The sequence below is a fragment of the Arvicola amphibius genome, chromosome 13, assembly GCF_903992535.2.
Source record: "Arvicola amphibius chromosome 13, mArvAmp1.2, whole genome shotgun sequence".
Classification (NCBI taxonomy): Eukaryota; Metazoa; Chordata; class Mammalia; order Rodentia; family Cricetidae; genus Arvicola; species Arvicola amphibius.
Window position 1 is genome coordinate 44,516,056 of NC_052059.1, and position 27,946 is coordinate 44,544,001.

The 27,946-nt window shown below is 50.3% G+C and overlaps 2 protein-coding genes across 4 annotated transcripts in view; both read right to left on the reverse strand.

The window, feature by feature from the left end:
* Bin3 (bridging integrator 3) overlaps positions 1-5,062 on the reverse strand; it is a 40,249-nt gene extending 35,187 nt beyond the window's left edge. The window contains exon 1 of one of the 2 annotated variants that reach the window (XM_038310629.1): positions 4,957-5,062. In XM_038310629.1, the coding sequence (XP_038166557.1) occupies positions 4,957-4,964 (8 nt within the window). In that variant the 5' untranslated portion in view covers positions 4,965-5,062. The remainder of the gene's footprint in view (positions 1-4,956) is intronic. The other variant, XM_038310630.1, reaches the window with a different exon arrangement.
* A 19,758-nt stretch (positions 5,063-24,820) lies between these two features.
* Egr3 (early growth response 3) lies at positions 24,821-27,280 on the reverse strand. 2 transcript variants are annotated; one of them, XM_038310577.1, is made up of 2 exons: positions 27,127-27,280; positions 24,821-25,833 (listed from the first exon to the last, which is right to left on the reverse strand). In XM_038310577.1, the coding sequence occupies exons 1-2, from the start codon at positions 27,278-27,280 to the stop codon at positions 24,821-24,823; spliced, it is 1,167 nt and encodes a 388-aa protein (XP_038166505.1). The 2 variants fall into 2 exon arrangements, with proteins under 2 accessions (XP_038166505.1, XP_038166506.1); XM_038310578.1 differs by lacking the exon at positions 27,127-27,280 and adding an exon at positions 26,651-26,690.
* Positions 27,281-27,946: the final 666 nt, after the last annotated feature.

Here is a 27,946-nt window from a genome sequence, read left to right on the forward strand (position 1 = left end):
CACGCGCACACACACACACACACTAAATCTCTCTCTCTATATATATATTGATTGATTTATAAAAAGGAGTCACAGAATCAATGAAGATAAATCAATCTTTAAAATATGAAAGAGAGCCGGGCGGTGGTGGTGCACGCCTTTAATCCCAGCACTCGGGAGGCAGAGGCAGGCAGATCTCTGAGTTCAAGGCCAGCCTGGTCTACAAGAGCTAGTTCCAGGACAGGCTCTAGAAACTACAGGGAAACCCTGTCTCGAAAAAAAAGAAAAAAAAACCCAAAAAATATGAAAGAGAAAATAACAGAAGATGCTGAAATATATACGATGTGAAACTTTTATTGCACATGAATGTGCACGTATGTATGTGCAGTGTGTGCATGCATGTGTGTGAGAGACAGAGAAAAAGAGAGAGAGAGAGAGAGAGAGAGAGAGAGAGAGAGAGAGGGAGAGAGAGGTGTCAAAAATATTTCTAGGCCGCAGGACATGCTCAGGTGCTTAAGTGCTTGCCTTGCAAGTGTGAGGACTGAGCTTAAATCTCAGCACACATGTAAAATGCCAAGTAAGGTAGCCAGTGCTTGGAATCCAGTGCAATGGAGAGAGGAGGAGGTGGAGGTGGAGGTGGAACCCTGGGGCTTGCTGGCCAGTCAGCCTAGCCTTATCAGCGACTGCCAGGCCAGTGAGAGACTTCGTCTCAAAAACAAAAACAAAAACCAAGGTGGGGGCACCTGAGGAACAACATACAAGAGTGTCCTCTGGTCAGCACACATGAACACGAACACGCTGCACACACACACACACACACACACACACACACACACACACACACACACACACGGGGGTTGTATTTCTAACTGTAAATTGTAATAAAAGAACTGTTGGGAAGATATCCCACAAGAAGGACGGCTTTCATGACTTCACTCTTGCTCCTTTCTGAGCTACCCTGCAGGCCAAAGCCACAATAATGTAAATCACCGCTTTTGCTAGCCTACCTCCCTGCTTAAAAGCCTTCAATTTTCCAAAGGCCAGGCTCAATTTCAGTTCCTCAGCAGGGCAATGACAGGAGTACAAAAAGTGACTCCAAACTAGAGTGCCAATTCCCACCAGGGAAACCTCTGTCCGACCATTCCTTAGTGTGTCGGCTTTCCTACTGACCGTCCCTACCAAATACTCTGCATGCGCTCTCGCCAATCACCTTTCCCACACTCTTCACCTGGATCTCGCTCTCAGGTCCCCCTGGAAACAGTAGGCACCTGCTAGGTCAAAATTCAATTACAATCTGCTTGGAGGGCTGGAGAGATGGCTCAGTATTGAAGAGCACTGGCTGTTCTTCCAGAGGACCAAGGTTCAATTCCCAGCACCCACATGGCAGCTCACGACTGTCTGTAACTCCTGTTCCAGGGGATCCAAAACCCTCACATAGACATAGCCGCAGGCAAAAACACCAATGTTCGTAAAATACAAATAAACTAATTTAAAAAAAAATCTGCTTCGAAAGCTTCCTGACATCATCCTGACATGTACTCTCTAGTACTTTCCAGGCACTTATTAAAGGAAGGTGTCGACTCTGACAGCCTCAAATGTCCCTCAGCATTCGGCACCTCTGGGTATCGTCAGCTTTACCAGCATTTTGTCAGCACACATTGGCTGAGCACCATCTGTGTGCATCGCACTATACAGCTCCACAAACCCATCAGAACCTAAAAAGGCCTCAAGAGGAAGAGGCATTTACTGACACCTAGCCTCCCAGATACTCTGGCTGTGGAATATCATTTGTTCACCTTCCAAACGCACTGCGGACTGAGTCTGAGGAACAGCAACATCTAAGGGGAAGGTGAATGAGAGAAGCAGCCTGATGCCCTGTCTGCACACAGTCTTTCTTCATGCTCACCGGCAGACGCTTACAGCAGAGGAGCTTCTGGGATTATCTACTCCGTATTACAGAGGGGGAAGACAAGCCCTGGAAAGGCTGACCAGCCACCCGTGAGCAGCGAAACCCAGACTTGAACACAGCACTCGACTTCCTAGTGCAACGTACCTCTACACTTTCAATTTCCTTCTTTCTCAAATGACTAGCCTCCTTCTGCAACGCTCCCCTCTCATCACGGAAACCTCAGATTATAGAGGTATGTGGCTCCAGAGAAAGCTACAATTCCTGGAGACAGCCTCATTAAAGTCACTATTCTTGTTTGTTTTGGATACAGGGTCTCACTGTGTAGCCCCGACTGGCCTGGAACTCACAATGTAGACCAGGCTGTCCTTGAACTCACAATGATCCACTTGCCTCTGCTTCCCTAGTGCTTGGATTAAAGGCATGTGCCATCCACGCCTGGCAACTACTCTTAATTGTTCCTAATTTTCTCTATCTACCATACTGAACACATTTAGCAGAAACTGGTGGAGCAGGGGTGAGGAAGAAGTAGGGGGCGTTTGACTTGGGGCCAACAAGTGAATTAGTGCCCTGAGGGGCAAATATCCAATGCTTTCTTCCTACTAGGACAGATCACTGGAAGTAAGCCTTGCTGGAAGGCTAATGGGTGGGTGGTAGTGCAGGTACGCACTAAATAAACAGGGGGCAAGCAGGCTGCCTGCCCAGAGGAAGCAGAAAACAAAAGCCTCTTACTCTTCACGCAAAGCCCACAGTGTGCAAAGGGCATCAATATTAGACATTTCTCACTGTGACATTTTGAAAGTACAGCATAGTCCAGAACAATGGATACCCTTTGGGCACCACAGGCCACGATAGCCTTAGGCCTTATTTAACGATGCTTGGCACAGTCCATGTACTTGGTGAACTTGACCTTGGGCATCAGCCTCCCATGATGGCTCTACGTCACTCTGGTCTCTTCCCCTAGTGAAAATTCCGATCTCAGATGAATGGATAGATTCATTCTGGGAGCAGGAAAACCACGCTAGGAGTGAATCAGAAGGACCCAGCCCTCGTTCCTTTGCCAGCCATTGAGCTAGGAACTGAGTGCGATTGTGTGCCCAGGCGCTGGTGTTGGTCCCCTCTCTGGGAGACAGGGTCAGGGTCCACGCAAGAGATGACGTAGAAGCCCTCTATACAGGAAGAGAAAAGAATCTCAGCGTCCAGGGACAAAGCCACCCTTTTGGTGGTGACCCTCAATCCGAGGAGGTACTAAGATGCGCCTGTACTGTAAATTAGCTTGTGAAAACCCCAGTTCCTGCTAGTTACTGCCAGTTTCAATTCTCTCCATACTGATGGGCTTCAGGAAATGGGACGCTAGCTTTTCAGAAACAGAAACATTCTGAAAGACAAATGAAAGGAACTTGTGTCCACTAATCCCGAAAATCCATACCACTAGTGGTCTCTGCTTACTCTCTTCCCAATTAGTGAAGAGAAAAAAAAAATCCATTTTTAAAAAAAGTATAAATGCCAGACTAAACAAACAAACAAAAAAAGCACATGTACTTTCTGCTTTCTACTTCAGAAAAAAAAATAAGCGAGAGAGATTCAAAGGTTCAAGGTGCACAAAACAAGATCACTTCTACCGTCACAAGGCTGGGGGACCCAGACTGAGGCTTCAAACAATCAATTCCTTTAGGAAAGGGACTTGCAGAAGTGCCACCTACCCTGTCAGTAGCCAAGCGGTACAAGATGGGAAAGCTAGCTTTTTCGGGGGTTCCAGGCCTTTGTTGGGCTTCTTGGAACAAGAGGTTGAGGAGAAATGAACAGCTCCTGCTGGGGCTTATTAGAGCATCGCAGGGGCTGTCCTGTCACTGCTTCTCCAGCCGCTTGACATTTGTTCACAAATTAATCTCAGTCTGAGAAGCAGGTGGAGGAAGGGGCAGAAATGGCTTACACCGTACATTAGAGAGCTCTCCTTGACATTGACTGACAAGAGCTACTTGTGGCCGAAGCTTGGTCTCCACTGGTGGTCAAGTGTGAAAGCCTTCCCAGAGGGTGACAGGCTAATTCCATTCATTCATAGCTGGTAACTATGCACTTATTTTGCGTAACAGGCTGGGCTCTGAGCAAGTATGGCCCCTACATTAATGGTCCTTGGGCTGGCAAGAGGGCCGATTCATCTCATACTTCTCTGGGAGCCAATTTATTCATACACATACATTACAAGCAGTTGGAGCTTGTGAGACGGGGGATTGTGGACACACAGGCTCTTGGGCCTGTGGTAAAGTCTTTGCTATGGACAGCCTTTAAAGAAGGCAGAAGATACATAGCTTTTTTTTCCTGTGACTATAAAAATAATCCAGAGCAATAAATAAATAAGGCTTTTGGGAAGAGGACCTCCCACCATATGCTAGCCACGAACATTAGGAAGTCTCCACTGTGAGCTCATCACTTGCAGCAGTGACGTTCTAGTTCTGGGGATCCTTGGTTTTATGATCCCCATAGAGTTTAAGCGAATTATGTTTATTTTAGAGAGCGGGCAGTAGGTTATACCTCTGGAAAGATTCGAATCGTCCAGACACACTTTAAAAGGGTGTGTGTGGTGTGATTTTGGCCCCTTCCATGTGAGAATCGATTTTTAAATTCCTATAAACAATTTTGTCTTTTAAGGACCGTTAGGGTGGTACTATTTCATCTGTCTGAAAGCAGATGGATTTTTTGATCAGAGGACTGTGCCTAGACTGCCTCAGTGAGGGACTCAGCTGGGGGGCGGGAGGGGGGAGGAACAGGCGGTGGGGAGATGCCCCCGAGAGCGAAGGAAGACACTGATTCCCTCAATGGATACTTGAGAGAAGAGGGAAGAGAAACTCCTTACACCAAGGAGCTGGAAGGAGACGAGTTGGGAGAGAAAGCGGGCAACAGGATCAGACGCGGGGTTCCCAGGCTAGGGGGATCCACCAGCCTGCCTTCCCGGGAGTCGGGCCGAGAGATGGAGCCTCCGGGAGGGTAACCGAGGAGGTTCCCGGAATCGCTAAGAAACGGGGCTGTCGGGTCGCTCCTGGCTCCAGCCGACGCCGTTCGGCCTCACTCACCAGCTCATGGTCCCAAACCCACGCCTGCTGCCGGGGTCCTCTGCAGAAACTCGGTTCTCGAGAATCACTTCCGGATTCGATCAGTCTCCAGGAAGTGATGTAGGACCCGCCCCCTCTGCCCGGAAGAGGCGGGAAGGGGGCGGGCCTACGCGTTAACACTTCGCTTGCTGTTTGAGTCGCGCTGTGAGGCTGTCTACGTAGAGCTCTTCCCGGGCTAGTCACCTCAGTTTCTCTGTCTGATGTTTGGTTTCTAATCCAGAGACACAAGCAATAACTGTCGTGGGGAAGCAGCTAGAGGAGACGCAGTAGAAGAGAAGCTTGCGTTTGCTCTAAACTCATATCTATAAAATATTGTCTCACACATATCACCTGTACCAACAAGCAGGTTCCTCTCCCCCTCTTTCAAGATGGTTCAGGTCTCAAATAATAGCAGAGTAGGTGCTTTTCAGGGTGGAATATTCTGTGAAGCTATTCGATGAGGGAAGACGCAGAGAGCACCGGTGTGATGACGTGTACCTATAATCCCAACACCCTGGAGGCTGAGGTAGAGAGGGGTCATGAGTTTGAGGCTAGTCTAGGCTAAGCAGCAAATGCAAGACCCATCTGGGCTTCATAATCAGTACTTGTCTCAAGACAAAATAATAGTCCAAAACCCATGAAACAAAACAACAAAAGGGGAGGGTGTATGGAGAACTCTGCAACAATATTAGGGAAGATCCCAAGTTCTATTCCTTCATTTAACAATAATGTGCCAGGTATGAGGCTAACCTGAGGAATACAGCCTTGCAAAAGGAGTATTGACCTTGTCCCTATGCCCTTTAGAGCTATGGTCTTTCGGAAAGAGGTAACAACTCAGCCTCCCTCAGACATTGCCCATAGTGATAAATATTTTCCAAAGTTTTAGCCTAGGCCACTGCTGCCCACCAAGGGAAGTCCGTTTGGGGGTTGTGGGGTAGAGTAGCAGACACACTTTGCAGGATAAGAACGGATGAGATCTGGACTAAGAGTCAGGAGAATTTGAGGGCTCTATTCCCCTCTGTGGCAGCACGACCCATTTCACAAAAATCACATCAATTCCCTGGTCATTGGCCCCTCATCTATAGGAGGGTTAGAGGGATAACATTGCTGAAGTCTCCCTCAATCAATTCCCAAGGTCACTGTTACATTGATTCGAGAGCCGTGGTTCTCAACCTTCCTAATACTGTGTCCATTTAATACAGTTCCTCATGTTGTGGTGACCCTCAACCATGAAGTTATTTTAGTTGCTACTCCATAACTGCAATTTGTTATGAATCATAATGTAAATATCTGACACATAGGGTATACGACCCCTATAAAAGGATCGTTTGACCCCTGCCCCGAGAAGTGGTCATGACCCACAGGTTGAGAACCACTGGCCTCGAAACCCGTGGGAAATATGACAGAGGAAACAGGACCCAAACAGAGAGACTAGCCCAGAGAAATGAGCGGGTCTGAGCACTCATTGATGTCTAAGAATGGAGCTAAATATGAATCTTCTGGGAGAAAAGGATTCATCCCCTGAACTAACTGGGGCTGTTTGTTTACCACCTACCAAGGACTTTTAATGTAATCAGCAAAACCTTCAAGGTCACTGGGAGGAAGGCTTCCCAGGTCTGTCTGGAAAGTGTCTGGAAGTCTCTGAGCTAGACATGGCCTTCCTTCCTCTCAGCATTAGGGCTGAGGGTGGACAATCAGATCTCTTCCTGTTCTGTCCATCTTGAAGTTCCCTCTGTGGACTTGCCTGTGCATGGCACTCATTCGCAGGTAGCTGCACGCAGGAATGTGTGCATACATCTCGATGTGGAGGAAAGCCTGGCCTGCAGGATTAGAACCTAGGTCTTCCCTTTCTCTAACCAAAGGAGGGTTTAATATGAGTTGATCCTACCTCTTCCAAGGAGTGGGAAGGAACAGAGTGGGTTTGTGAGTTGAAGCAGAGAGTGGAGGTACTTCAGATAGAGGTTATGACCCTGATTGTGAGCCTTGTAAATATTGCTTCTTCCCCAGATGTCAGTTGGCACGGGTCTATTTTACAAACAACGCTATAGAAGAACTGATTTATAGCTCCCTAGAGTCTTTAACTCAGAATATACAAATGCTGTCTATGGGTCCCTGTCTAAGGACATGTTACATCCTGCTTTGTGCCAGCCTTTTCCATATGAAGTTTATGGCTGGGCCAACTCTTTTACTGGGCTAGCCTCAAGGAGGTCCCAGAAGAAGACCAAAACCCAGGCTGGCAACACTCTCCCTTCTTTGCACCTGCCTAGGGTTCACGGGATCGGAGTTTCCTGAAAAGCCAAAAGCCAATGACATGGGATGACAAGCCAGAGTGGCAGAATATGAGGACGTCAGAGCAAGAACTTGTGGAGGATGGGAAGTCCACATGGACTCCTTAAGGGTCAGGGTGAAGTGTCCTCTCTGAAGCTAGGCTAGCAAGCAATAATCAGGACTAGGAACACCTGCTGGGTCTTGGCTCTGCCTCCAAGTGGCTTGAAAGTTACTTTTCTTCCCATGGGCTTCATCTTCCTCAACGGTGCTTTGCTGTTCATTTGTAGAGAGCAACCTATTATCTTGGCAACAGCCAAGGGTATTGGGCCCAATGTGAGGGGTCCAGACTAAATCAAGGCTGGCAAATGGGTGTCATTCCATATGTCAGTTTAGACTGCCTATTATTAGCTGTCTAGAATGCCTTATTGAGGAATCGGGGGACTCACTTCTCCCCTTGTGAAGACGTTCTGTGATCGACTAGTAATGCCTGCCACGAATGAGCAAAGCGGGTAAAATGGTATCTGTGCTGTCTTATTCTGTTATTGTGACAGTTAGTAGTCAACTGTGCATGCTATGCTATGTGCTATTCTAGGCAACTACCATTCAATCCTCACAAAACCCTACAAGGTAGGTGGCACTATCACTGTCGTCATTTTTTTTTTAGTATGTCATTCATACAGGTATGAAATACAGCCATGGATGACAAAGAAAAAAGACTCCAACCTGGGCAACCTAGCTCTGCTTCCGCCTGTTTACCGCTCGAGTATATCATCACCTCTCCTCAGTGACCCTCAAAGGTCCTGCCACCTCTGATTGTCTTTAGATCTGTCAAGGTGCAGTGGGGTCTCAAGCCTGCATATGGGCCAGAAGGAGCACCAATTTGGAAGGGCCAGCACGTGACCAGGCCCTAACAGAGAACACTTTACTATGTATGCTTCCTGCCCTTTGGAAAGCTGGCACCAGCAGATGGCAGCACCTGGCAGGGTGAGAGCAAAGGGCATCTCCTGACTCAGCCTGGAAGCCCTTCAGGGGGCCCCTAACCCAGATGTCAAGGAGAGTCAGGGCAAACAAGGGTGTGGAGGAAGCTTAGCCAAGGGCCCCAAGGAGGAGCGCCCTGGACCTTAGATCTGGAGGGAGCCGCGGGAGCACATGCTTTGGGTGCACCCAACAGTAGGAGCCTCTCAGCTTGCATTTCATGGCGCTTGCTGTGCGCTCACCCCCCCACCCCCCACCCTTTCCTCCACTCTGGAAGAATGACTAACTTTAAGGACTAAAAAAAAAAAATGTTTTGATTACACTGCCTTTTCACCAACTGGGAGCATTAGTCACCCAGGATTGCTGCAGATAACGGGGAAGGCAAGCAGCGTCCCCCTCCTCCCCCTCCTTCTCTCCAATTAGCTCACAGGCCCAGGGAAGAGATGAGTGAGTGAGTGAGAGCCAGAGAGCGAGAGAGAGTGAGAGAGAGAAAGCAAGAGAGAGAGAGAGAGAGAGAGAGAGAGAGAGAGAGAGAGAGAGAGAGAGAGAGGGAGAGGGAGAGGGAGAGGGAGAGGCAGAGGGAGAGGGAGAATATCAGGATGCAAAACAATCCCACTCTGGATGATGAGTGCATCATCCAGGCGTTGGGGTGTGAGATGCTAGATGAGGGCTGGGGAGACCCCCTGAGGTAGGGCCCAACCCAGGGTGGCAGGTACTCACTGGAGACAACTATAAGAGGACATTAAGCCATGGCCAGCTGGCCTTGGGTGGCCTATTTCCCCAGGTAGGTCCTGAGTACACTGGGAAGGGAAAATGGAGGTAACCCACTAAAGACATGGCTCCTGAGGTGGGGACCTTAGTGTGAATGCTGTTAAGGCCACACACAGTGAGACTAACAACTGTCCCTGGGTGGTGGCCCTGAGGAGTTTGGAATTTGGAGTTCACTGTCAGGTAGTACCAGCACCCACATCCTATTCCCTGTGTCAACATCCTCCCTTCTCTGTTCCCAAGGAGCACGATCTGCTGTGTTGGGCTAGCCTTGCCTAAATGTTGTTTCTGTCCCTACCTTAGTGTTATGAAGCTAGAGGGATAGTGCCTTCTCCTGCTTTGGCCTATTGGTCCAGGAAAGCATCTTGGGCTTTGTAGGGAGGGCCTTTCGTCAGGGATGGGCTGACTCCTGGGATTCTGGCCTCTCAGCATAGATTTGTAGCCCATCCCTCCCATTCTGAAGAGAAGTTGTTCTGAGTGGCCTTTCGCGCAGTAGAGCTGTGGATACTTGTGTGAAGAATTTCAAGTACTGGGATATACATCGTTTTAAATGCTAAACATACTGAAAAAGGCCGAAACAGGACCTCAGTTCAATTCCTCCCAGGAGCAGGGTTTCCGTTAGATCTTATTGCGAACATAGATTTTTTTTTTTTGTACATTTCACATCCACAAATGTTAGGGTGTGAATAGGGTTGAGAGAGGTAGAAGCAGGTTTTCCTAGAGCAGTGGTTCTCAACCTTCCTAATGTTGTGACCCTTTAATACAGTTCCTCATGTTGTGGTGATCCCAACCATAAAATTCCTTCATTGCTACATTGCTTATAACTGTAACTTTGCTACTGTTATGAATCATAATAATGTAAATATCTGCTATGCAGGATATCTGATATATGACCGATATGAAAGGGCTGTTCGACCTGCAAAGGGGTCTTTTTTTTTTTGTTTTGTTTTGTTTTTTGTTTTTCGAGACAGGGTTTCTCTGTAGCTTTGAAGCCTATCCTGGAACTAGCTCTTGTAGACCAGGCTGGTCTCGAACTCACAGAGATCCGCCTGCCTCTGCCTCCCGAGTGCTGGGATTAAAGGCGTGCGCCACCACCGCCCGGCTTGCAAAGGGGTCTTGATCCACAGGTTGAAATCTGCTGTCCTGGAGAGCTGCCACTCAACTCCAGGGCCACAGTTACCAGGCAGTGTCTCTCTTGGTTTTGCTTTTCTAAGTATCTTTCGACAGGTCTAAGAGGCTCCCACCCATGATGTGCCCTCTGCAGTTCCTAATAACCAGGAGGTCTTGGCAGCACCAGGTAAAGAACACATTCTGAATGTATTAGATAATGTACCCTGCGTAGCCGTTCAGCAAGGCAGTTCCTCTATGTTCTTTTTTAGGGTTGGAGAAACTGAGGTTGAACTAGTTACCTCAAAGTTATAGACTTGACCATGAAAAGAACATGCATTTAAACCAAGGCAGTCTAAACTGCTTTTTTGATTAAAAATAATAAGTAGCATTTATGGAGGATTCACTCGCGAACACTGTTTCACTAAGCCTCGTGGGCATCCTGAAGAAGGAAAACTGACAGTCAGGGTCGAGTTCTTCTTGTTTGGTGACGGTACTTCCCATTGGTCAGATTATGGATGAGGGTTCCCCCCACCCCATATCAGAAGACAGCTCATGGTTTGGACTGATAGTGGTGGGATGAATTCATTCTGAGACCTGTCCCTGACTGGGGCACCATTCCCCAGTCATTGATGAAGCCATTGGACATCCCAGGTGAGTACAGCTCCCTGAGGCATGTGGGTTTCCTAGGGAATCCTTGCAGGTCCCCTGAGTGGCAAGCTGACCAGGGTGTGGGCAGGACTGCCCTAACCTGACCTTGCTCTGGGCCTGGCTGCCCCATGTCTGCCTGCTGTTGCTGTGGACGAGACAGCCCCCAGACACTGGCAGGACAGGTGGCAATTATCCCTGGGCACTGATTACACCACAGGGCCAGCAGTGCCTCAAATAGCCCAACAACCCAGCCCGGTGCTGGGCGTGGGGGAGGAGAAGGGTCCTGCAGGAAAGGAAGGGACAGGACCACAGGGCATGGGGTGTGGATGTGTCGGGAATGGCTGTGGAGGTAGGGGAGTATTTCATCTCCAGGCCTCTGTCTTTTGGGTGGCCTAGACTTATCAGAGAAAGGGATGAGCTATCAACGAAACAGGATGGTCCTATGCAACTAGACAAGGCACATGCCAATCGTGTGGTCAAGGTGGAAAAGTGGTGCCTTGGTTGAGGGACAAGTGGAAAAGGTCTCTCTCCCGTAGATCAGTAGCCAGTGGTATCGCTGAGGCAGGCCAGCTGTTACCCATTTTGCTTGCACCTGCACTGATCAGGAAGGGGCCCCCGTGGACGATATGTAGCATGGAAGAGGAAAGTCAGAGCTGGGGTGAGGAGGGTGCTGAGGACTCCCAGTCCCCCACCTTGGGAGGGCCAGGACAACAACCAACAGGTCCTCTTTCAGCCTCAGCCACCCTTGGTCTTGTGTGGGACTGCAACTGCCATGTTCCAGGGCACCTTTCTCGGGGTTCCCTTTCAGTCAGAGGCAAAGCCACGAAGCTACAGGCATCAGGGGTACTGGAGAATGGGGTGGTGGCTGGATAGAGCATCATGTGGGACTGTGCTTAGGGCAGGGAAGTCTGGCATGTCACCCTTCCTTCACTCATTCTGCCTCTGCAAAGTGTGCCTGCTCCCTCTCCTTAGACCTCAGTTTCCCTAAGCTGTCAGAGCGGTCTGGGATTTAGCCAGGTTGGCACCTTTCCATGGAGGACAGGGGAGGTGGGAAACCCTGAGAGGGTCAATAGAATAGCCCTGAAGGCCATCAGCTGAGGCTAGAGAGATCCCTTTGGGGACCTGTTCTGAAGCTGGCTTCTTTTCAGACCGGCTTCTTGGTGAGCTGCACGACTAGAATGGCAGTGGAAAGGGGACACTGGGAGAGACAAAAATGACAAAGAGAAGCCCCTTCATAATATGCCCCCCCCCCATTTCTCCCTGTGTAAGCACAGATTCCCATGAATTAACCCCTCCCATTTGAAGAGTCCATACTTGTAGTAGCTTCCCTGCCTGTAATCCAAGGGAAGGTCTCATCTGTTGGACCCTATGACCTCAAACTAGCTACAGGCAAGCAGGCCAGGGGCTGTGACTATATTTGACAAGTTGGAGATCAGGCAGGACTGACTCTGGATCCCCAAACATCATTAAGAAAGTAGCAGAGGCCCACGATGATTGGGTGATTGGCATCTGTACTCTTTCTCTTCCATTCCTGGGACTCTGCCCAACAGGTGTACCTCCTCAAGAGCCACCTGTAAGTTTCGGAGACCAAGGCCAAAGCAGGAGGCTGTCAGTGGCTCCCAACCACCTCTCTCAGCAGCCCTGCTAATCCAAATAAGATAGGAAAAAGGCAGTGGGAGGAAATGATAGTTTCATGGTTATTTTCAGAAAGGAAAGAAAAAAAATGCAAACAGGAGCGCACCCTGCATTTTGGTACAAAATCTAGGAGTCGCATGGAAAAGAACCCACAGTTCTTCCTTCTTCTTGTCCCTCTCACCAGATGCTGGGGAGAGGTGGCTGGGTTGTGGGGGCTTTAGGCTACTCCCCTCCCCCCATTCAAGGCAAGGGAGGCGAGGGGCTGCGGTAGACAGGGAAAAGCCAGCAAAGACCCTATCAAATAAGGGGTGTTAGAGAAAGAGGCATTTTTGTTTTGCGGGCCTCCAGGGGCCCACCCTTTGCGGGTGGAGGAAGCCAATGCAGGTTCTGGAGCCGAGGCCTGTAAGAGCACAGTGGCAGGGGTGGGATTGGTGGGTTGGGAGGGTGTGTCTTAGAGGCACAGTGCAGAGAGAGGAGAGAGGGGGAGGAAGAGCAGGAGCTGCTGAGTGCCTGTGTGTGCAGGGAGTGAGCTGCATAGCCTGGGATGTACACAGAAGGGATTGCAGAGGGCCTCGTCATCTCCAGGCTGCTGTGTGGACAGCCAGTGAAGCCCAGTTTCTTGTCCCCAGAGGAGCCTTGGACTTCGCTGTCTAATCTACGCATTTCTGTAAGCAGGACAGGGCCTGGTGGAGAAGGAAGCAGGGCCCTGGATCTGTGGGAGCTTTGCTTGAAGCTCTGTTTGGTGGGTGTCACACTCACTGAGATTCCCACAGGGACCCTGAGAATAGGATGTGAATGGAAAGGAGAGGCTTGAAGCATGGATAATAAAGATACATTGAAGCCAGACAGTGGTGGCACACACCTTTAATCCCAGTACTGGGAAGGCAGAAGCAGGAAGATCTTTGAGTTCCAGGCCAGCCTGGTTTAGAGAGTGAGTTCCAGAACAGCCAGGGCTACATAGAGAAACCCTGTCTCAGAAAACAAAACAAAACAAAACAAAACAAAAAACAAAAGCAAAAAGATTCATTGGATTAGGACTCCTAAGCGTTATTGGATGAAGTTTTCCAGGAGCAAGAAGGAAAGATGCACAAACTGAGATTAGCGTGCTCAGAAGAGTGGCAAGAAGATCCTGGGAACTTAGCTGACCCAGTGTCCTGCCCTGCGGCAGAAGTACAATTATCCCCATTTTATAGATGTGTCATCTGAGGCTGAGGTTTACGGATACGTTCAAGTTTCCATGACTTATCAAAGAAAAGGGTGGGTGAGGAGATAGTGAACAAACCCAGGTATGTTGTTGAGTGGTCTGAACGGTGAAAGGGGCTCTTCTGGGGGTGGGGTGGGACGGCACCAACTGAGGCTGACTGCCAGGAAGACTGGCCCTGGGAGACTCCCAGGCTTGGAAGCTGGAGACGAAGAAGGTTAAAGCCTGCTGAACCAGCCCAACCCTAGGACCTGGGAAGGCTGGGAGGAGGAGGAGATAATGACTCAACCTGTCCGACACTGGCTTGACCTAGGGAGGTTGGGTAACCCAACAGACGCCACAGCAGAGTAAGGATGGAATAAATGCCTGATGCTGGAGATAAGGGCCTGAGGGCGTGCCAGCAGGGAGGGACCACTGGCTCCTGGCATCTGCCTTTGGGAGGAGCACACTTGGACTTTGGGGATGAGAAGCCCTGAGGTTCCCAGACCTTTCTGAGAGGCAGCGTCTCTGATGGTTGCTTTGGAGTTGACAACTAAATCAGAGTGCTCTGGGCAGTAGGGGAGAGAAGGATGACCCCGAGATAGAGGTTCTGAGCCTCCCAGGTCCCTGCTGTTCCCTCATCAGGGTAGAAGTTCCCACTAGGGCCCTCTGGTCCATGAATAAGAGGCAGGTCTGAACAGGGCACACTATTTGACATTTCTGGTTTGGGTTTGAGTGGGACTTTAGATGAGAAACTATATTCCATGTCAGTTTCTATACATTCTCAAGAAAATAGAAGATAAAATGGGGTTGTAAACATATTCCAAGAAGCAAACACATACCAGAACACCGCCTTAGGCCATAAGGATCCAAAGTCAGGGAGCTGGGCCCCAGGAAGAGAGGGGAGTCCCTGAGCCAGCCACAGAGGACAGAGTGGTGCTTCTGAGCAGCAGGAAGAGGAACACTTGAGTTGGGGCCTTGTCTGATATATCTGAGCCTGAGCTTAGTTCTAGAGGAGAGATAGCAAGGTGGGTCTTGTGTATGGTGTGACAGTCTTCTGCAGAGACAGGCTTACACTATGGCAGCTTTTCTGATGAGGACTGCAAGAACCCAGAGAAGGATGGTGACTCTGCAAATGTCATACATCTTTGTCCCAGTATCTGAGCCAGGAGAGAAGCCAGGTTTCCCAACTCTTGACGCAGTGGGGAGCACAGAGGCAGAGACCTCATTGGTTGGAAATTTCGGTGCCCTAAAACCCAGAAGATGCATTTCCACAGAGAAGCAGGATTGTTCCCAGGTTTGTCACCTCAGAGCCATCTGGAGCCTATGTGCCTTGTTTACATGACCTGCTTAAAGTTAGTCCTGGCTTCTAGAATATTCACTCACAGCAAGAGAGGTACTCCACTTGCCTCTCTCAACGGTCTCCAGGCTTCGGGACCAGGACAGTTCTTTCTGAAATTGTACATTATAGCAGAGTCTCTCTAGCAACAACTGGTGTTGTAGATGGGGATCCAGGCTAAGGCACCGGAGAGAATAGGTACCAAAGGGACAGCTTTGTCTTCTGGATGGGAGGCCTGACCTCAACACCAGCAGCATCAAAGGAAGAGCAAGTGACTGGTCTGGGAAAAGGCAAGGTGGCGGTTTGCTCATTCCCTGAACGGTGGAAGAGCTCCCCGCCTTGGGTCCCACATGGAGTTGTCTGCATCCCAGAGAAATGTTCTGATTGTTGCAAGCAAATGTGAAGGTGGTGTCTCCTTCCTCAGCCCTCGCCTAGCTCTGGAAAAGTCTTCCCTGTAGCCAGAAGCAGCAACCAGGATGAAGCATGGGGCCATGTCATCTGGGTTGAACAACCTCCATGAAGCAGCTGTTTACACTCTAGGGATGCTAAGCTGTGCATTGTCCTGGGACCCAGAACCACTGGGGGTTTTTCTCTTTCTCCTTTGGGCAAAGGACAAAAAGAGCGAGAAACCCAGCATCCACCAAGGGAGGGTTCCATCAGGTCCTCACTACCTGGAGGGCGGCGTGGGTATTTTAAGTGGTATCCTCGGCTAAGTACATGGCACGTAGGAAATGCTCAGTATGATATGCTTTTGTACTATGGGAGACCTAGAAGAGGACTTTCGGAGATCCTTTAGAAATTCCTTTCCCCTCCACAACTTCCCGACCGCTTGCCTTTCTACCTCCCATCGGACTCTGATTTTGGTGTCTCCTTGTGGGGTATCACCAACCTCAATGTGTTGAAATCATCCGCTTCTCCATGTCTACCTCCTCTCTGTCCCCAGAAGACCCTGCAAGGCCGATACAATGTCTCGCTTATCTTTGTAGTGGATACAATGTCTGGCTTATCTTTGTAGTGTGGGTACCTTCTTCTCCCAAGTGTTGTGAACTCTATATGGTTTAATAAATTTGTATAGATGAATAGATGAAACATGAAGGATCTCTGGATGGCACTACACCTGCCTGGGAAAGATGGAGAATTGGGGAGAGGTGTGAAATAGAAGACCTCAACTATTATAAAAGCCATAGAAATGAATCCACAAGACTTGAGATCTGCAAGAATCTAGGAACATGCCAAGGAGTAGATCAAGTTCTTTTAGGGATGTCCCATTTTGAATGTTCAGGGTTGAGGGTATATATAGGAATATACCCATCTTGGCAGAACCTGGTCATTGGCCAGCTTTGGCCCAAGGCAGGAAACATGGCTACTCCAGCCACAGACAAAGCAGAGTTGGCTTTGTAGGAACCATTTATGACTGAGGAGGCTGAAGTACATTCCTGCTCCTAGGCTGGGCAGCAGGAGGAAGGGTTATCCATCCCACTAGGAACTTGGTACCCCGGAAAATGTTGACAGGAGTACAGGATGCTCTAGGATTCCAGTTCTCCTTAGCTAAGTTGGAGTGTATGAACCACCATGGACCTCTGACCTTTCAGACATAAAGAAAACGAAGAAGGCCAATGTCAGCAAATCAAAAGACAGATGAGGCAGAGGGATGGGAGCTTTGGAGAGACAGACAAGGCAACTGCGATTGGGCCAAGCAGTCCAGGTGCATGCTGGGACTGGGCAGCACTCTTTTTCTTTTCCCTTTTTGCTTCTCTTGGATGTATGAATTTCTTTTAAGGAGCTGGCTTGGTTTGGCCCCACACTGCCACTCTGGCTCTACTTCTTATAGCTGGCTCACTTCCTTTCTCTAGCTGCTCTGGCTCCCACAGTTCCTTTGAACATTTGAAGACATTATCTCCTCAAGACCTTTGCACTTGGGTATCCTGTGCAAAGTCTGCCTGTTCGCGCCATCACTTCTTGGGCCTGTGCTTACAGGCCCCCTCCCTGGGAGGCAGCCCTGGACCACCCATCGAGCAGCAAATCCCTCCCTCTAGCACTCTTCATTCTTTTTATAAGCTCCGCTCTGTTTTTACTCCATATCTCATATCGCAGTCAGCCACAACATAGTTGCTTGTTTGTGTTTTACCTGTCTCTGCCTTGGAGAAGACGAACTTGGAGAATTCGGGTCCTTTCGCTTCACTGTTAAAACCCTCAACGCCTAGAAGAATGAGCTGCAGATATTTACTGGACTAGAAAAGCAATGACCAGTTTCCCTGGAGCCTTCCACTACCCGGGAGAGGATCTGAAATAGGCTCTGCCATTACTAACTGCATAGGAAAAAGAATCTCAAACCTTTGTGACTTCTGTTCCCTTACCTAGGAAAAGAATATGTTGGGCCAAGCGACTACAGATTTAAGAGACCCTGCCCAAAGAGGTAGGATGAGAGAAGGGCTTTGTTGCCTGTGGTCCTCACGGAGAACACCATGACAGCAAGTCTCGGGAACTTAGTCTACTCCAAAACTGGGGCTGGGTGCCTTGAGACCAGCACCTGGAAGCTAAGAGCTGAGTTCGAGGGCGGATGACTAAGAACCATGCTGGTATCAAGGGTGAGGGATGGACAGAATGCAGAACTGGGCTAGCTGCGTTTTATTTAAATCCTTGATAAGAATCAGGAAGCAGGCAACAGCCCAATGACACATTAACTGATTTTGCAGATGATACCGCATCAGGAAGGTATTATATCCACCCATCCTGGTGAGAGAGAGAGAGAGAGAGAGAGGACAAAAGAATCAAGGAAGGGGGTCAGGAACTAGGCCAGGAAATGACAACAGTGAACCTCAGCAATGGCCAAGAGGGGAAGAACCTGTGCTCTCGGGTGGATGAAGAGGCTAAGGGAAGTGAAGAGCACCAATGTTGGGAACCTGCATCCTCAGTGGATGGCTGGAACTGTTGAGGGTTACACTGTTTTTTGAATGTGTTTCAAGTAATGCATCAGTCTCAGGTTGGCCATAGAGCCATTTCACTTACAGTGACGTTTAGAAGGTAGGGTGTCTTCAATGAGCCAGCGCTATATAGATGGCCTTGTTCGAACTCTACAATAGCAATGAAAAGACAGGCAGAGACTAGGCTTCAGTAAGACCAGAAACTAGTCTGGGGACATCCCTCAGTGGTAGAATACTTGTGCAGAATGTGAGACCTGGACTTGATTCCCAGCACCGCAAGGTAAAGAATAGCAATATCTGTTGACAGTCGCACTGTAATGAAGTGGCCAAGCTGAGATTTGGATCTTGAATGGAGGTCACAATTCCAAAGCAGGTTAAGAGTCGGAGGGGAAAACAGAATAGCTGCTGGACTGTCAAATGGCCTCCTAATTTTTAGACTTGAGATCTAATAAGAGTGGCCCCTGAGGAAACTTTCTTTCGGACCTCAAGATCCCAAGGGACAGGTGACGTTTTGATTCTCTTGTTGCAAAGAACTAATTTTTCTAAGCAGTAGGGAAGGGTAAGCAAGGAGAGACAGAAGACTAAAAATCTATACAGCTTGAGGCAAAATGCTAATTACTGAGTGACCCAGAGCTCTTTTGGCCTGTTACTGAGAAGATGCCAAAGGGCTTAAGGTCTCCGTTCTGCTGTGGTCACTAGTCTAACACTTTGGTAGGGACAAGGAGCTGATGGATCTGGGCTGATGGGAAGTACCCTGCGGAGCGTGCCACGCAAAGAATACAGTGATAAAGGCAATATTCTCTGAGAAAGATGAGCCAACCCCACCCTCAAGAGCAACAGGCCTCTCTTTTCCTTCAGGAGGGTGAGAGGTGGGGACTTTCTGAAACCACAGTGATGATGACCACACTTCACGTGGAATTAGCCAGGCCCTGCAAACAACACTGGGTTAAAATGTCCGGATACTAGGGGCTCCGGTCACAGAGTGAAGAAAGAGACTGCAGAGATGGGGGAAGGCCTAAGGCCTGGGGAAGGCATTTTTGAGACCCACAAAAAGGGCCTTTTCCATTTAAAGACATTTGGAACCAGATCATGTGTCCTGACCCCAAGGAACTCCCCAAGGGGCAGCCAGGAAACAGGTTAGGCAGTGTTAAAGAAACCACTTGGTGGGTCTAGGCCCATCTATCCTGGCAGTTAAACTTTGTGTTGTTTTCATTTGTAGCTCTGCGGCCAGTTTTTGTGTTAGCGTAATACTGAGATTGTTGACAAGACTTTCAGTCGTCTGTGTTTGTTAGTTAGAAAGAAATGGTGGGTCTACCTTAGAGTCAGGGGCTTCTGGTGGCAAGTGGGTGGCAGGTATTGCCTCAGGTCCATGCCAGAGAGCAGCCCTGGCCATGCCTAGAGTGGACACAGTCAGAGACACATCAGAGACCTTACTGCTAACAGGGAGAAGCCTTGTCACACTGCCTCTCCCTGTTCCCTCACTGAACTGTAAGGATGACCAAACTCAGAGGGAGGGGAACCTTTAAACAAAGGAAAGGTCAAGTTTTAAGAGTTGGAATACTGAAACAACAGGGCCCAGAAGTCCTCTGGCCTCTGTGTCTGATGGATGAGTAAGACTGTGTGTCTTCGGGGGCTGTTCTAGGTTTGGGCCGAGGGTCTCTAACTATTCCTTTGCCCTCTGGAGCTCTCTCTTCTCTCTCTATGAAGACCGAGCTTTCTGAGATGACCCATTTGGGGGCATATAAAGGATGATACTGTAATTTTAAAACTCCATGGTGCCTTTTAGGAGGTCACGTTTTCCCACTAGTCACTGGGGGTGCCATCTCTAGTCTTTGGGACACACAACACAGGGGTCTCTTTCTTTCCTTAGATTTATCAGTCAGGACCACTAGGGAGCTCATGAGGGTCAGCAGAGACAACTCACAATCTCCTCATCTATTCAGGTAAATCCTGGACTATCAAAAAGGGAACACAAAATAAAAATAAAATAAAAAAAGGAACCCTAACAACTATCCAGAAGCTAATGCCTGCATCCACCAAAATCCACCCCGTGATTCCTTTTTACATACTTGTAAATATGCACGCATGCGCGCGCACACACACACACACACACACACACACACACACACTGTTCACCATCGCTGTACAAAAACACACTTCTCACCTCGAATTCTTAAAAAGTTTCTCATTTATGCCCAATCCCAGTTTACGAAGTACCATTTTGTAGCCTTCAGTTTCAGTGCGCCATGCCAGAGGTGGTACATGCGTGCATATATATGCAATATCCTTTCGTTCTCCTCTAGATACTTCAAATGTTTGGAACAAGCCACGGTACTATTTGTCTACACCTTTACACCTCGTTAACGTCCATTTTGTCCTTAGGTTTCATGCTCGAATCTCTTCTCTACTTACAAAACCCAGTCAGGTTGGGTAGCAAGTGTGATGCTATCTGGGGACAGTCTTATCTAGCTAGCTACAAAGTTTGAATCCGTGGTGATTACACCACACTGGGCTGGTGCCAGCCAGGCAGGCTGCCATATTGCCAAGTAACCCAGCAGTTGAACCAGGTTGGGTTGAGTAATAGCCACCAATGGGAAGTGAGTGTATTAATCATGTAGCATGGGATACTGTTGAAAGCACAACTCTGAGGGCCTGGTTTGGTTGGAGAAGGTACAGGTGGGGCAGGAGGCTAACTGGGAAGACATCCAGTGATGATATCTTCAACTCTGAGACAACTCACCTGAGAAACCCCACAGACAGCTGGAAACATCTAGTTCATCAAAGAGCGGGGGCTCTAGGTTCAGTCATTGAGACTTCTCAGCCCTCTTGGACTCCTTTGGTTGGAAGGAGGGCAGCTCTGTGTGGTTGTGTATAATGCTGGCACTTGGAATCCTTAGTTTCACGAGGAGAGAGAAAGGAATCCAAGATGGCAGAGAGGAAGCTAGGATTGTGTGGGTGCAAGAATTTAAGATTGCATAGTGCTTGCTTCTTACTCATCTCTCCCTTCAGAAACATTCTTTGCTAGGGCCACAGCCCACCACACTCTCCACCCCGCTCGGGCCTTAGCTTACTGGTAACTACAGTCAACCTGAAATAACATCTCTATTTCTTGCTGAGATGGGCCTGCTGTTAGCTAGTATGGAGAGCGGTTTCTGTGACTTTGGGCTGGCTCAGTGTGTGTGTGTGTGTGTGTGTGTGTGTGTGTGTGTGTAGAACTGAGACACCGAACGCTGACGCCCCATTACAATCTGGTGCTGTGTTTCCATAACCCAGTGTCAAGCATCAAGCCCAGATTTTGGTGAGGCAGATCATATGTCACACACACTGCAGAGGGGCTCTGGTGAATGTTCTACAGGGAGGGAGGCAGGATGGGGTTTTCTAAAGACTGCTCTAGAACAAGGAAGGATTCTGAGAACTAGGGCATAAAAGCAAAGGGCCAATATTCCTGGAAGAGCAATGGTGGAAATGCTAGGCTAGCCAGAGAAGTCAGTAAAGGGTGAGGGCAATAACCCGAAAGTCACGGGAGGCACCGCTTTCACAGGACACAGGACGCTTGAGATGCAAAGCACTGACACTACCCAAACTTTCCCTGTCCGGTGTGTTCTCCAAATCTCAGGTCTTTGTCACTCACGAGGACCACTTTCTAAGGAGAGCCACCTTTCTTAGACACTGGCCAGCAGGGAGGACATTGGAAGGCCTGTCCAGGTGGAAATAGAGCCGTAGAACTTTAAAACGAGACTCCCCTCTCCCCATTATCTGACCACAGAAGAGCTGCCAATCTCTCTGGTTATCTTGCCAACCCCGAGGAATCCCTGTCAAGTCTCCACCTGTCTCTCAGGCATCAAAAGCTTAAGCAAGAGAATTTCTCAGTGCTGTTCCAGAGGCCCTTTAGGGTCTTGTCCTAAGATCAACAGAGAAATAGTTTACAAACCAGGAGACTTAACCATAGAGAAGGTTCTAGAAGATTTAAGTCACTGCCCTGACTCCCTTGAGTTCAGCCTATCCAACCTGTTCATTTAATTGTTCTGTTAGTCTGAGAATCCAAGAAGGGTAGAGTGGGATCCTCTCAGAGCCAGCCTTCAAAGCTGGGTTAGAAACACCAGAACCCACACAGAATTCTGACCCATGTTCACGGCCATCAGCTCTACTCAGAGGGTTCTCAGAGCAAGAGGCATAAACCCAGGCACCACAACCTATCAAACAGACCACCATACCCCAAACAAATCAAGACCCCAAAACAAAAACACACAACAACAACAACAACAAAAACCCCAGGCCAAACTAAAACTTTATACCATGAAAACAAGAAATAAAATGAGATGTAAAGGCAGGGTGATTGTCAGCAAACACAATATATTTACTGTATTGGCATTTGCTCACAGGGCAAATGGTACAACATTACACCATTGCAATATTTGTTTTTAAAAATGCTGTTTTCATGAACTATATTATATTGGCATAACAATGTGACAAGGAGTAAATGAAATGTTGGTGAAGAATCTCACCTTTTCACAATATCAAGCATTTGTTTAACCTTAGTATAAGGTACTATAAATCCAAGAAATAAAAACATCCACAAAATATATTACATCTGGTTTGTCTTTTTCTAAGTACTCAACTGTATACAAAAGTCTTTCAAAAAATATCATTCCCCATAGGTTTTCCTGTTTAAAACCTGATTTTTTTTCTCTCAGTTCACATAAGTTAGAGTGCATTTTCTTTTGTTGGTTTTTTTAAACATGCAGACATATAAAAAAAAATCGGGATAGCACAACCTTTTGGCAACAAAGTTATTTTTCTCTTAGTTTAGCTTAAATGACTGAGAACAGTTTTATTAAAACAAAGGAAAAGTCAGAGTTATCATGCAGTGACATGCATATTTCAGAAGGAGGAAGGAAAAAATATTAAAGGATATTTGATTCCTCCTTCCAGCTTTGAACTGACCAAAATTTGTGTGTGTGTGTGTTTTTAAATAATCATCACATTATAAAAAGTATTCAGCAAAATACTGTCTCTGCAAAGAAAGATTTTACCCTTCAGCTGAAAAAATATGGGCCCTCCTGGCAAACTTCTCCTTCTACAAAAAGCCCGAGTACCTGGAAATTCCCAATCCCCCTATTCTTTGAGTTTTCCCTCTCCTTTCACCAGAGTCCTTTTTAGTATTATTTATCCACCACCAAAAGACGGTGCTTTTATTTTATTTTTTTTTTAGTTTAAAAAAAAAGTGGGAAACGCATAAAGTGACTTTAAAAACAGACATTCTGTAAACTCCAGACCTTTGTCGTTCCTCTCTGGGCAGCTCGCTGACCACAGGAGAAATGACAATAAGAAACAGTATACATTCAGTCAAGACTGGGAAGGAAGCTGTGTCAGAGAGCACCCTTCTCTGCGTCTCCACTTCAAAAGGGCCACCCTGTGTGAGGAAGGGCTGGGCAGGACAGCTGGGGCAGAGGGGCTCCTGAGAAGAGGTGAGGTAGGGCTGGGAGAAAGGTTGATGGGGGAGTGAAACAGACGTGCCTCGTTCAGCAACAGATTAATGCAAAAATCCCCATCTAGTTTTGAGGACCATTTGAACAGAATGTGTATGCATATATACACATGTGTGCACATATATTCACACACACATACACAGGTAGATATAATCTCGTCAGTTAGCATTTTCATAAAAATAAATCATTTAAAGCTGTATATGCCTACAAATTCTCTTTATTCCAGTGCACTGCGCTGGATAACCAAATGCCTTAGATTTGATTTTTGCTAGGAATACAGAGTGTGTGTTATGTAAACATATGTGTATCAAGAAACACACACATACATCTACATACACACACCAACAATCATATACATACATTTCACTTCTAACTGCTGTGTTGGCGATCACAGAGGGCAAATGAATAGAGCCAGCTTTTCCCAGGAATGGGGGAATGAGAAATGGGGGAAAGAGAAATGACAAACAGCCCGGTGGTTGAGTGAGGCCTGCCTTTCTGGGTAAAGACCTTGAGAGACCTAGTGAGAACCTGAGAGGGAAAAGGAGACCACGGGGAGGAAAGGAAGAGGGCGAGCTCAAGAACACAGATTTTGAAAAGTGTGTGTGGGGGGGTGCTGAGCAAATGGTTTTTTTAAAAAAAGGCAGGCTCAGGAGATGGTGGCTCTTTCTCCCTAAAGATCAAACTGCCCTGAGGCCTAAGAGGGAAGCGCTCGGAAAGGGAAGGGGCCTCTGAGGGGCCAAACCCGAGGCGGCGGCAGCAGTACCGCAGCAGCTGCGTCCGAGGCATTTCTGTAAGAAACATTATTACGGAGCAGATGGAAGACCATCTCCTCCGGCCACATGCAGGTCCCCAGCCTGGGACATCTCCCAACGGCTTGGAGACCCTATGTGAAGAAGAGTTTGGGGGTAGACACAACCCAGTTCAGCTCAAGAGTCTCACACACGCGTGCGCGCGCGCACACACATACACACGCACACTCACACATACAGGCGAGCACGCACACACTCGCGCGCATCACCGCACGCAAGCGCGCGTGCGTGCGGCGGGCAGCAAGCTCTGCGCTTTGGTGCGCTCCTTACCCCCTCCCCCTCTCGGGTGTTCGAGGGGTAACACAGGGAGACACTGGAGGGGGAAACAGTGAGGTGCTTGGGTCTGGCGAAGGTTGGATGGGTCCCGCCTTCAGTCCCCCGCAGGTCCTTGGCGCGGCCCAGCGGCCCCTGGATCAAGGCGATCCTAACTGAACAAAGCGGGCTAGACGCCACCTTTCCGCCCCCACGCCTTGGCAAAGGGGGGGCAGCAAGGAGAAAGTGCCTCCAGCCCTAGCCCCCAACCATCGGCCGATGTGAAAGGGTGGGAATGGGGGGCATCGAAGGGGAGGCAAGGGGGCCGCACGTCCAGGGCCAGACCAGGGCGCGGCCCCTGCGCCTCAGTGGCTGGCTTTCCCCGCTGCTTTCAGGCGACCAGCCAGGAGGCACTGGAAGGGAAAAGAGGGGATCTGGATGCCCGAGCCTCAGGCGCATGTGGTGACCACAGGGGCCAGGGACACGGTGGGCGCCGAGGATGCAGAGGGCGCACCCCCTTTCTCTGACTTCTTCTCCTTTTGCTTGAGGTGGATCTTGGCGTGGCGCTTGCGCTCGTCGCTGCGCGCAAACTTGCGCCCACAGAACTCGCACGCGAAGGGCTTCTCCCCGGTGTGCGTGCGGATGTGAGTGGTGAGGTGGTCGCTGCGGCTGAAGCTCCGCATGCAGATCCGACACTGGAAGGGCTTGTGGCCCGTGTGGATGCGCAGGTGCCGGGTCAGCTCGTCCGAGCGGCTGAAGCGGCGGTCACAGCCCTCTGCGGGGCACGCGTGGGGCCGCTCGTGGAGCGGGGTCTTGCTAGGCCGATTGGGGTACTTGCGGGGCCGGATGGGCTTGAGAGTGAGTGGCGGCTGGGGCAGGCTGCCGAAGCCCGGGTGGATCTGCTTGTCTTTGAAGGCCTTGATGGTCTCCAGTGGGGTAATAGGGGGTGGGTTGACCCGGATAGGGTCCATGCCCTGGAAGGGCTTGTGTTCCGGAATGGAGCCCATGTCGTTGGGGTGGTGGTACAGGTTGTAGTCAGGAATCATGGGGAAAAGATTGCTGTCCAAGGCCGGCGGCTTGGCCGATTGGTAATCCTGGGGAGAATAGGCGAGCCCAGGGTTACCCTGGGGGTCGTGGAAAGACACGGGCTCCGAATAGAGATCACCGCAGTTGGAATAGGGGGGTAGAGCCGGATACATGGCTTCCACGTCGCCCTGCGGAGGCTGCACCATGCTAGCCGTGGACGTCTGCGTACTGAGTGCCCCTGAGGCCGGGGGCACCCCCAAGATGCCGGCGCTCATGAGGCTAATGATGTTGTCCTGGCACCAGTTGGAAGGAGAGTCGAAAGCGAACTTTCCCAAGTAGGTCACGGTCTTGTTGCCGGGGGCTGGCTGGAAAGAGCCCGAATAAGAGAGTTCCGGATTGGGCTTCTCGTTGGTCAGACCGATGTCCATCACATTCTCTGCGGAGAGCGGGGGAGAGAGGGGAGGGGTGAGTGAAGCCGAGCCGGCTCCGGTCTACGGCGCCCCGGTCCTTGCCTAGGAGTAGAGGGTGCGGCCGGCTGGAGTGCGCAGCGCGTGGGGTAAGAGGAACGCTGAGCCCGGCGCAAAGCGGGCGGTGCCGCGCTCCCCGGCGCAACCTGGATACAGCAAAATACTACGGATCGGGGTGTGGAGTGGCTCCGGCACACACACCGCACACGCCGCGCACACACTCACGTACCACACACATACACGCACGCGCGCGAGAGAGCATTGTTGTTCTTCCCGAGGTGGGGCGGACAGGTAGCTGCAGCTACAGGTAGTTTCAGACCCGAAGCGCGCCCGGCTCTAGCTCTCCAGCACACATAACTCGGCCTCTTCCCCCGGCCCTGTCTACTCCAAGACGCTGCGCCTTCATGCCCCAAACGATGTTCCCCTAGGGGCGCTGAGCCCCGGGTGGCCGACCCAGAGCGCTTCGACGCTTTTGTCCTCGGAGCGCAAAAGGGTGCCGCCCGTAAAGGGAGCCTCTCCCGGCCCCAGTCTCCTCCCGGCCTGAAAGAGCTTTCGGCTCGTGCTGAAGGGGAAAAGCCTATACCCCGCTGGGAGTGGAGAGCGGCGGAAAACCGGCCGGTGCTTCCACGGCGGGAGCAGCTGCCTTTCCTAAGCTCCCGGGTCCCAGGATCGCCCCCGGTGACAAACCCTTTCCCCCGCCCCGTGGGTGAGCCCCCTCCCTCTCCCCGCCGTCCCCACACCCCCAATGGCTTTGCTGAACGCCCCGGAAAGGCAGCGTCGCAGTACCTCTCCCACCGCGGGGACTCCACGCCGCACATGGCTCCATCCCGGGTGGGAGGCTGAGGGAGTAAGGGGGGGAGAGCGCGGGTGAAAAAGACGCTGGGCTCCTCCCGAGAAAGGGGGCTACAGCACCACGCCTTGCGCCTAGCCCAGCGATCGGGCCCCCTGCGTGGTGAGGGAGAACCCCAGAGCTGCTTGCACCTACCTCCCTCCGGTCGGCGGCTGCCCCCACCCGGGAGAACCGAAGCCTCAACTGTGGCGTCGCTAACCAAGCCTTCCCGATCTCGGAGGGCGGGAGGAGTGGGTGGGAAAAGCAACTCGCCCCCCGGAAAATTCCCAGCGCGCCCCCCATCTTTCCATCCGTCTCTCCATCCATCCATTTCTGCATCCATCGATCTATGCATCCATCGCTAGCTCGCTCCCTCCTCCTCTTCCTCCCCCTTTCCTTCCTCGCTGCCTCGCCGCCTCACCGCCACCCTTACCTGTAGCCATCTGATTGTAATGGGCTACTGAGTCGCTGCTGCCGGAGAAGAGGTTGAGCGCGCTGGGGATCTCCTCGGGGTACAAATTGTCAGGCAATTGGTTTAGCAAACTGCTCATGGTCACCGGCAGCTTCTCGGCGAGTTTGCCGGTCATAGCAGTCCCGAGCTACCGCCGCCACCGCCGCCACCGCCACCGCCGCCGCCTGTTCCTAACGCAGCTTCCAGGCTAGCGGCATCCGAGAGGCGATCCGTGGTGCAGGGGAAAAGCATGCGAGAGGGAAAGTTCGGGGAGGGGGGGGAAGAGGGGAAGGGATGGGCCAGGGGAGGGGATCTATTCTTTTTGGGGGGGTGGGAGAGGGGCAAAGAGGGTAATCCTTTCGGGTGCTTCAGCTGATGCGGTGCGACGCTGGGTCGTGGGGGTGGGGTGGGGCGTGTGCGGGGAGTGGGATGGGGGCTGGGCTGGGGGAGATCTAGGCTCCAGGGGGTCAGACGCGGCTTCAGTATTGAGCTCACAAACAGACACGCGCCCGCCGACCCCCCCGCCCCCCGATCTGCCACAGCCGCCGCCGCCGCCGCTGCTGCCGCCGCCACCTCCTCTGCCGCTGCTGCTGCCGCTGCTACCACCACCACCAGCCCCGCCGCTTCCTAGCTAGCTCACTGCTGCCCAAAAGCTCCCAGCCAGGGAACTCCACCAGTCTATTTATCTGAGCCCCGGGAAAGCTCCGTGACGTAGCTGCCCATATATGGACAGACAAAGCCCAGCCGAAGGGGCGCGACGTCACAATGGAAGCTCCTCACAATGGAACATTAGAAAGCAGGA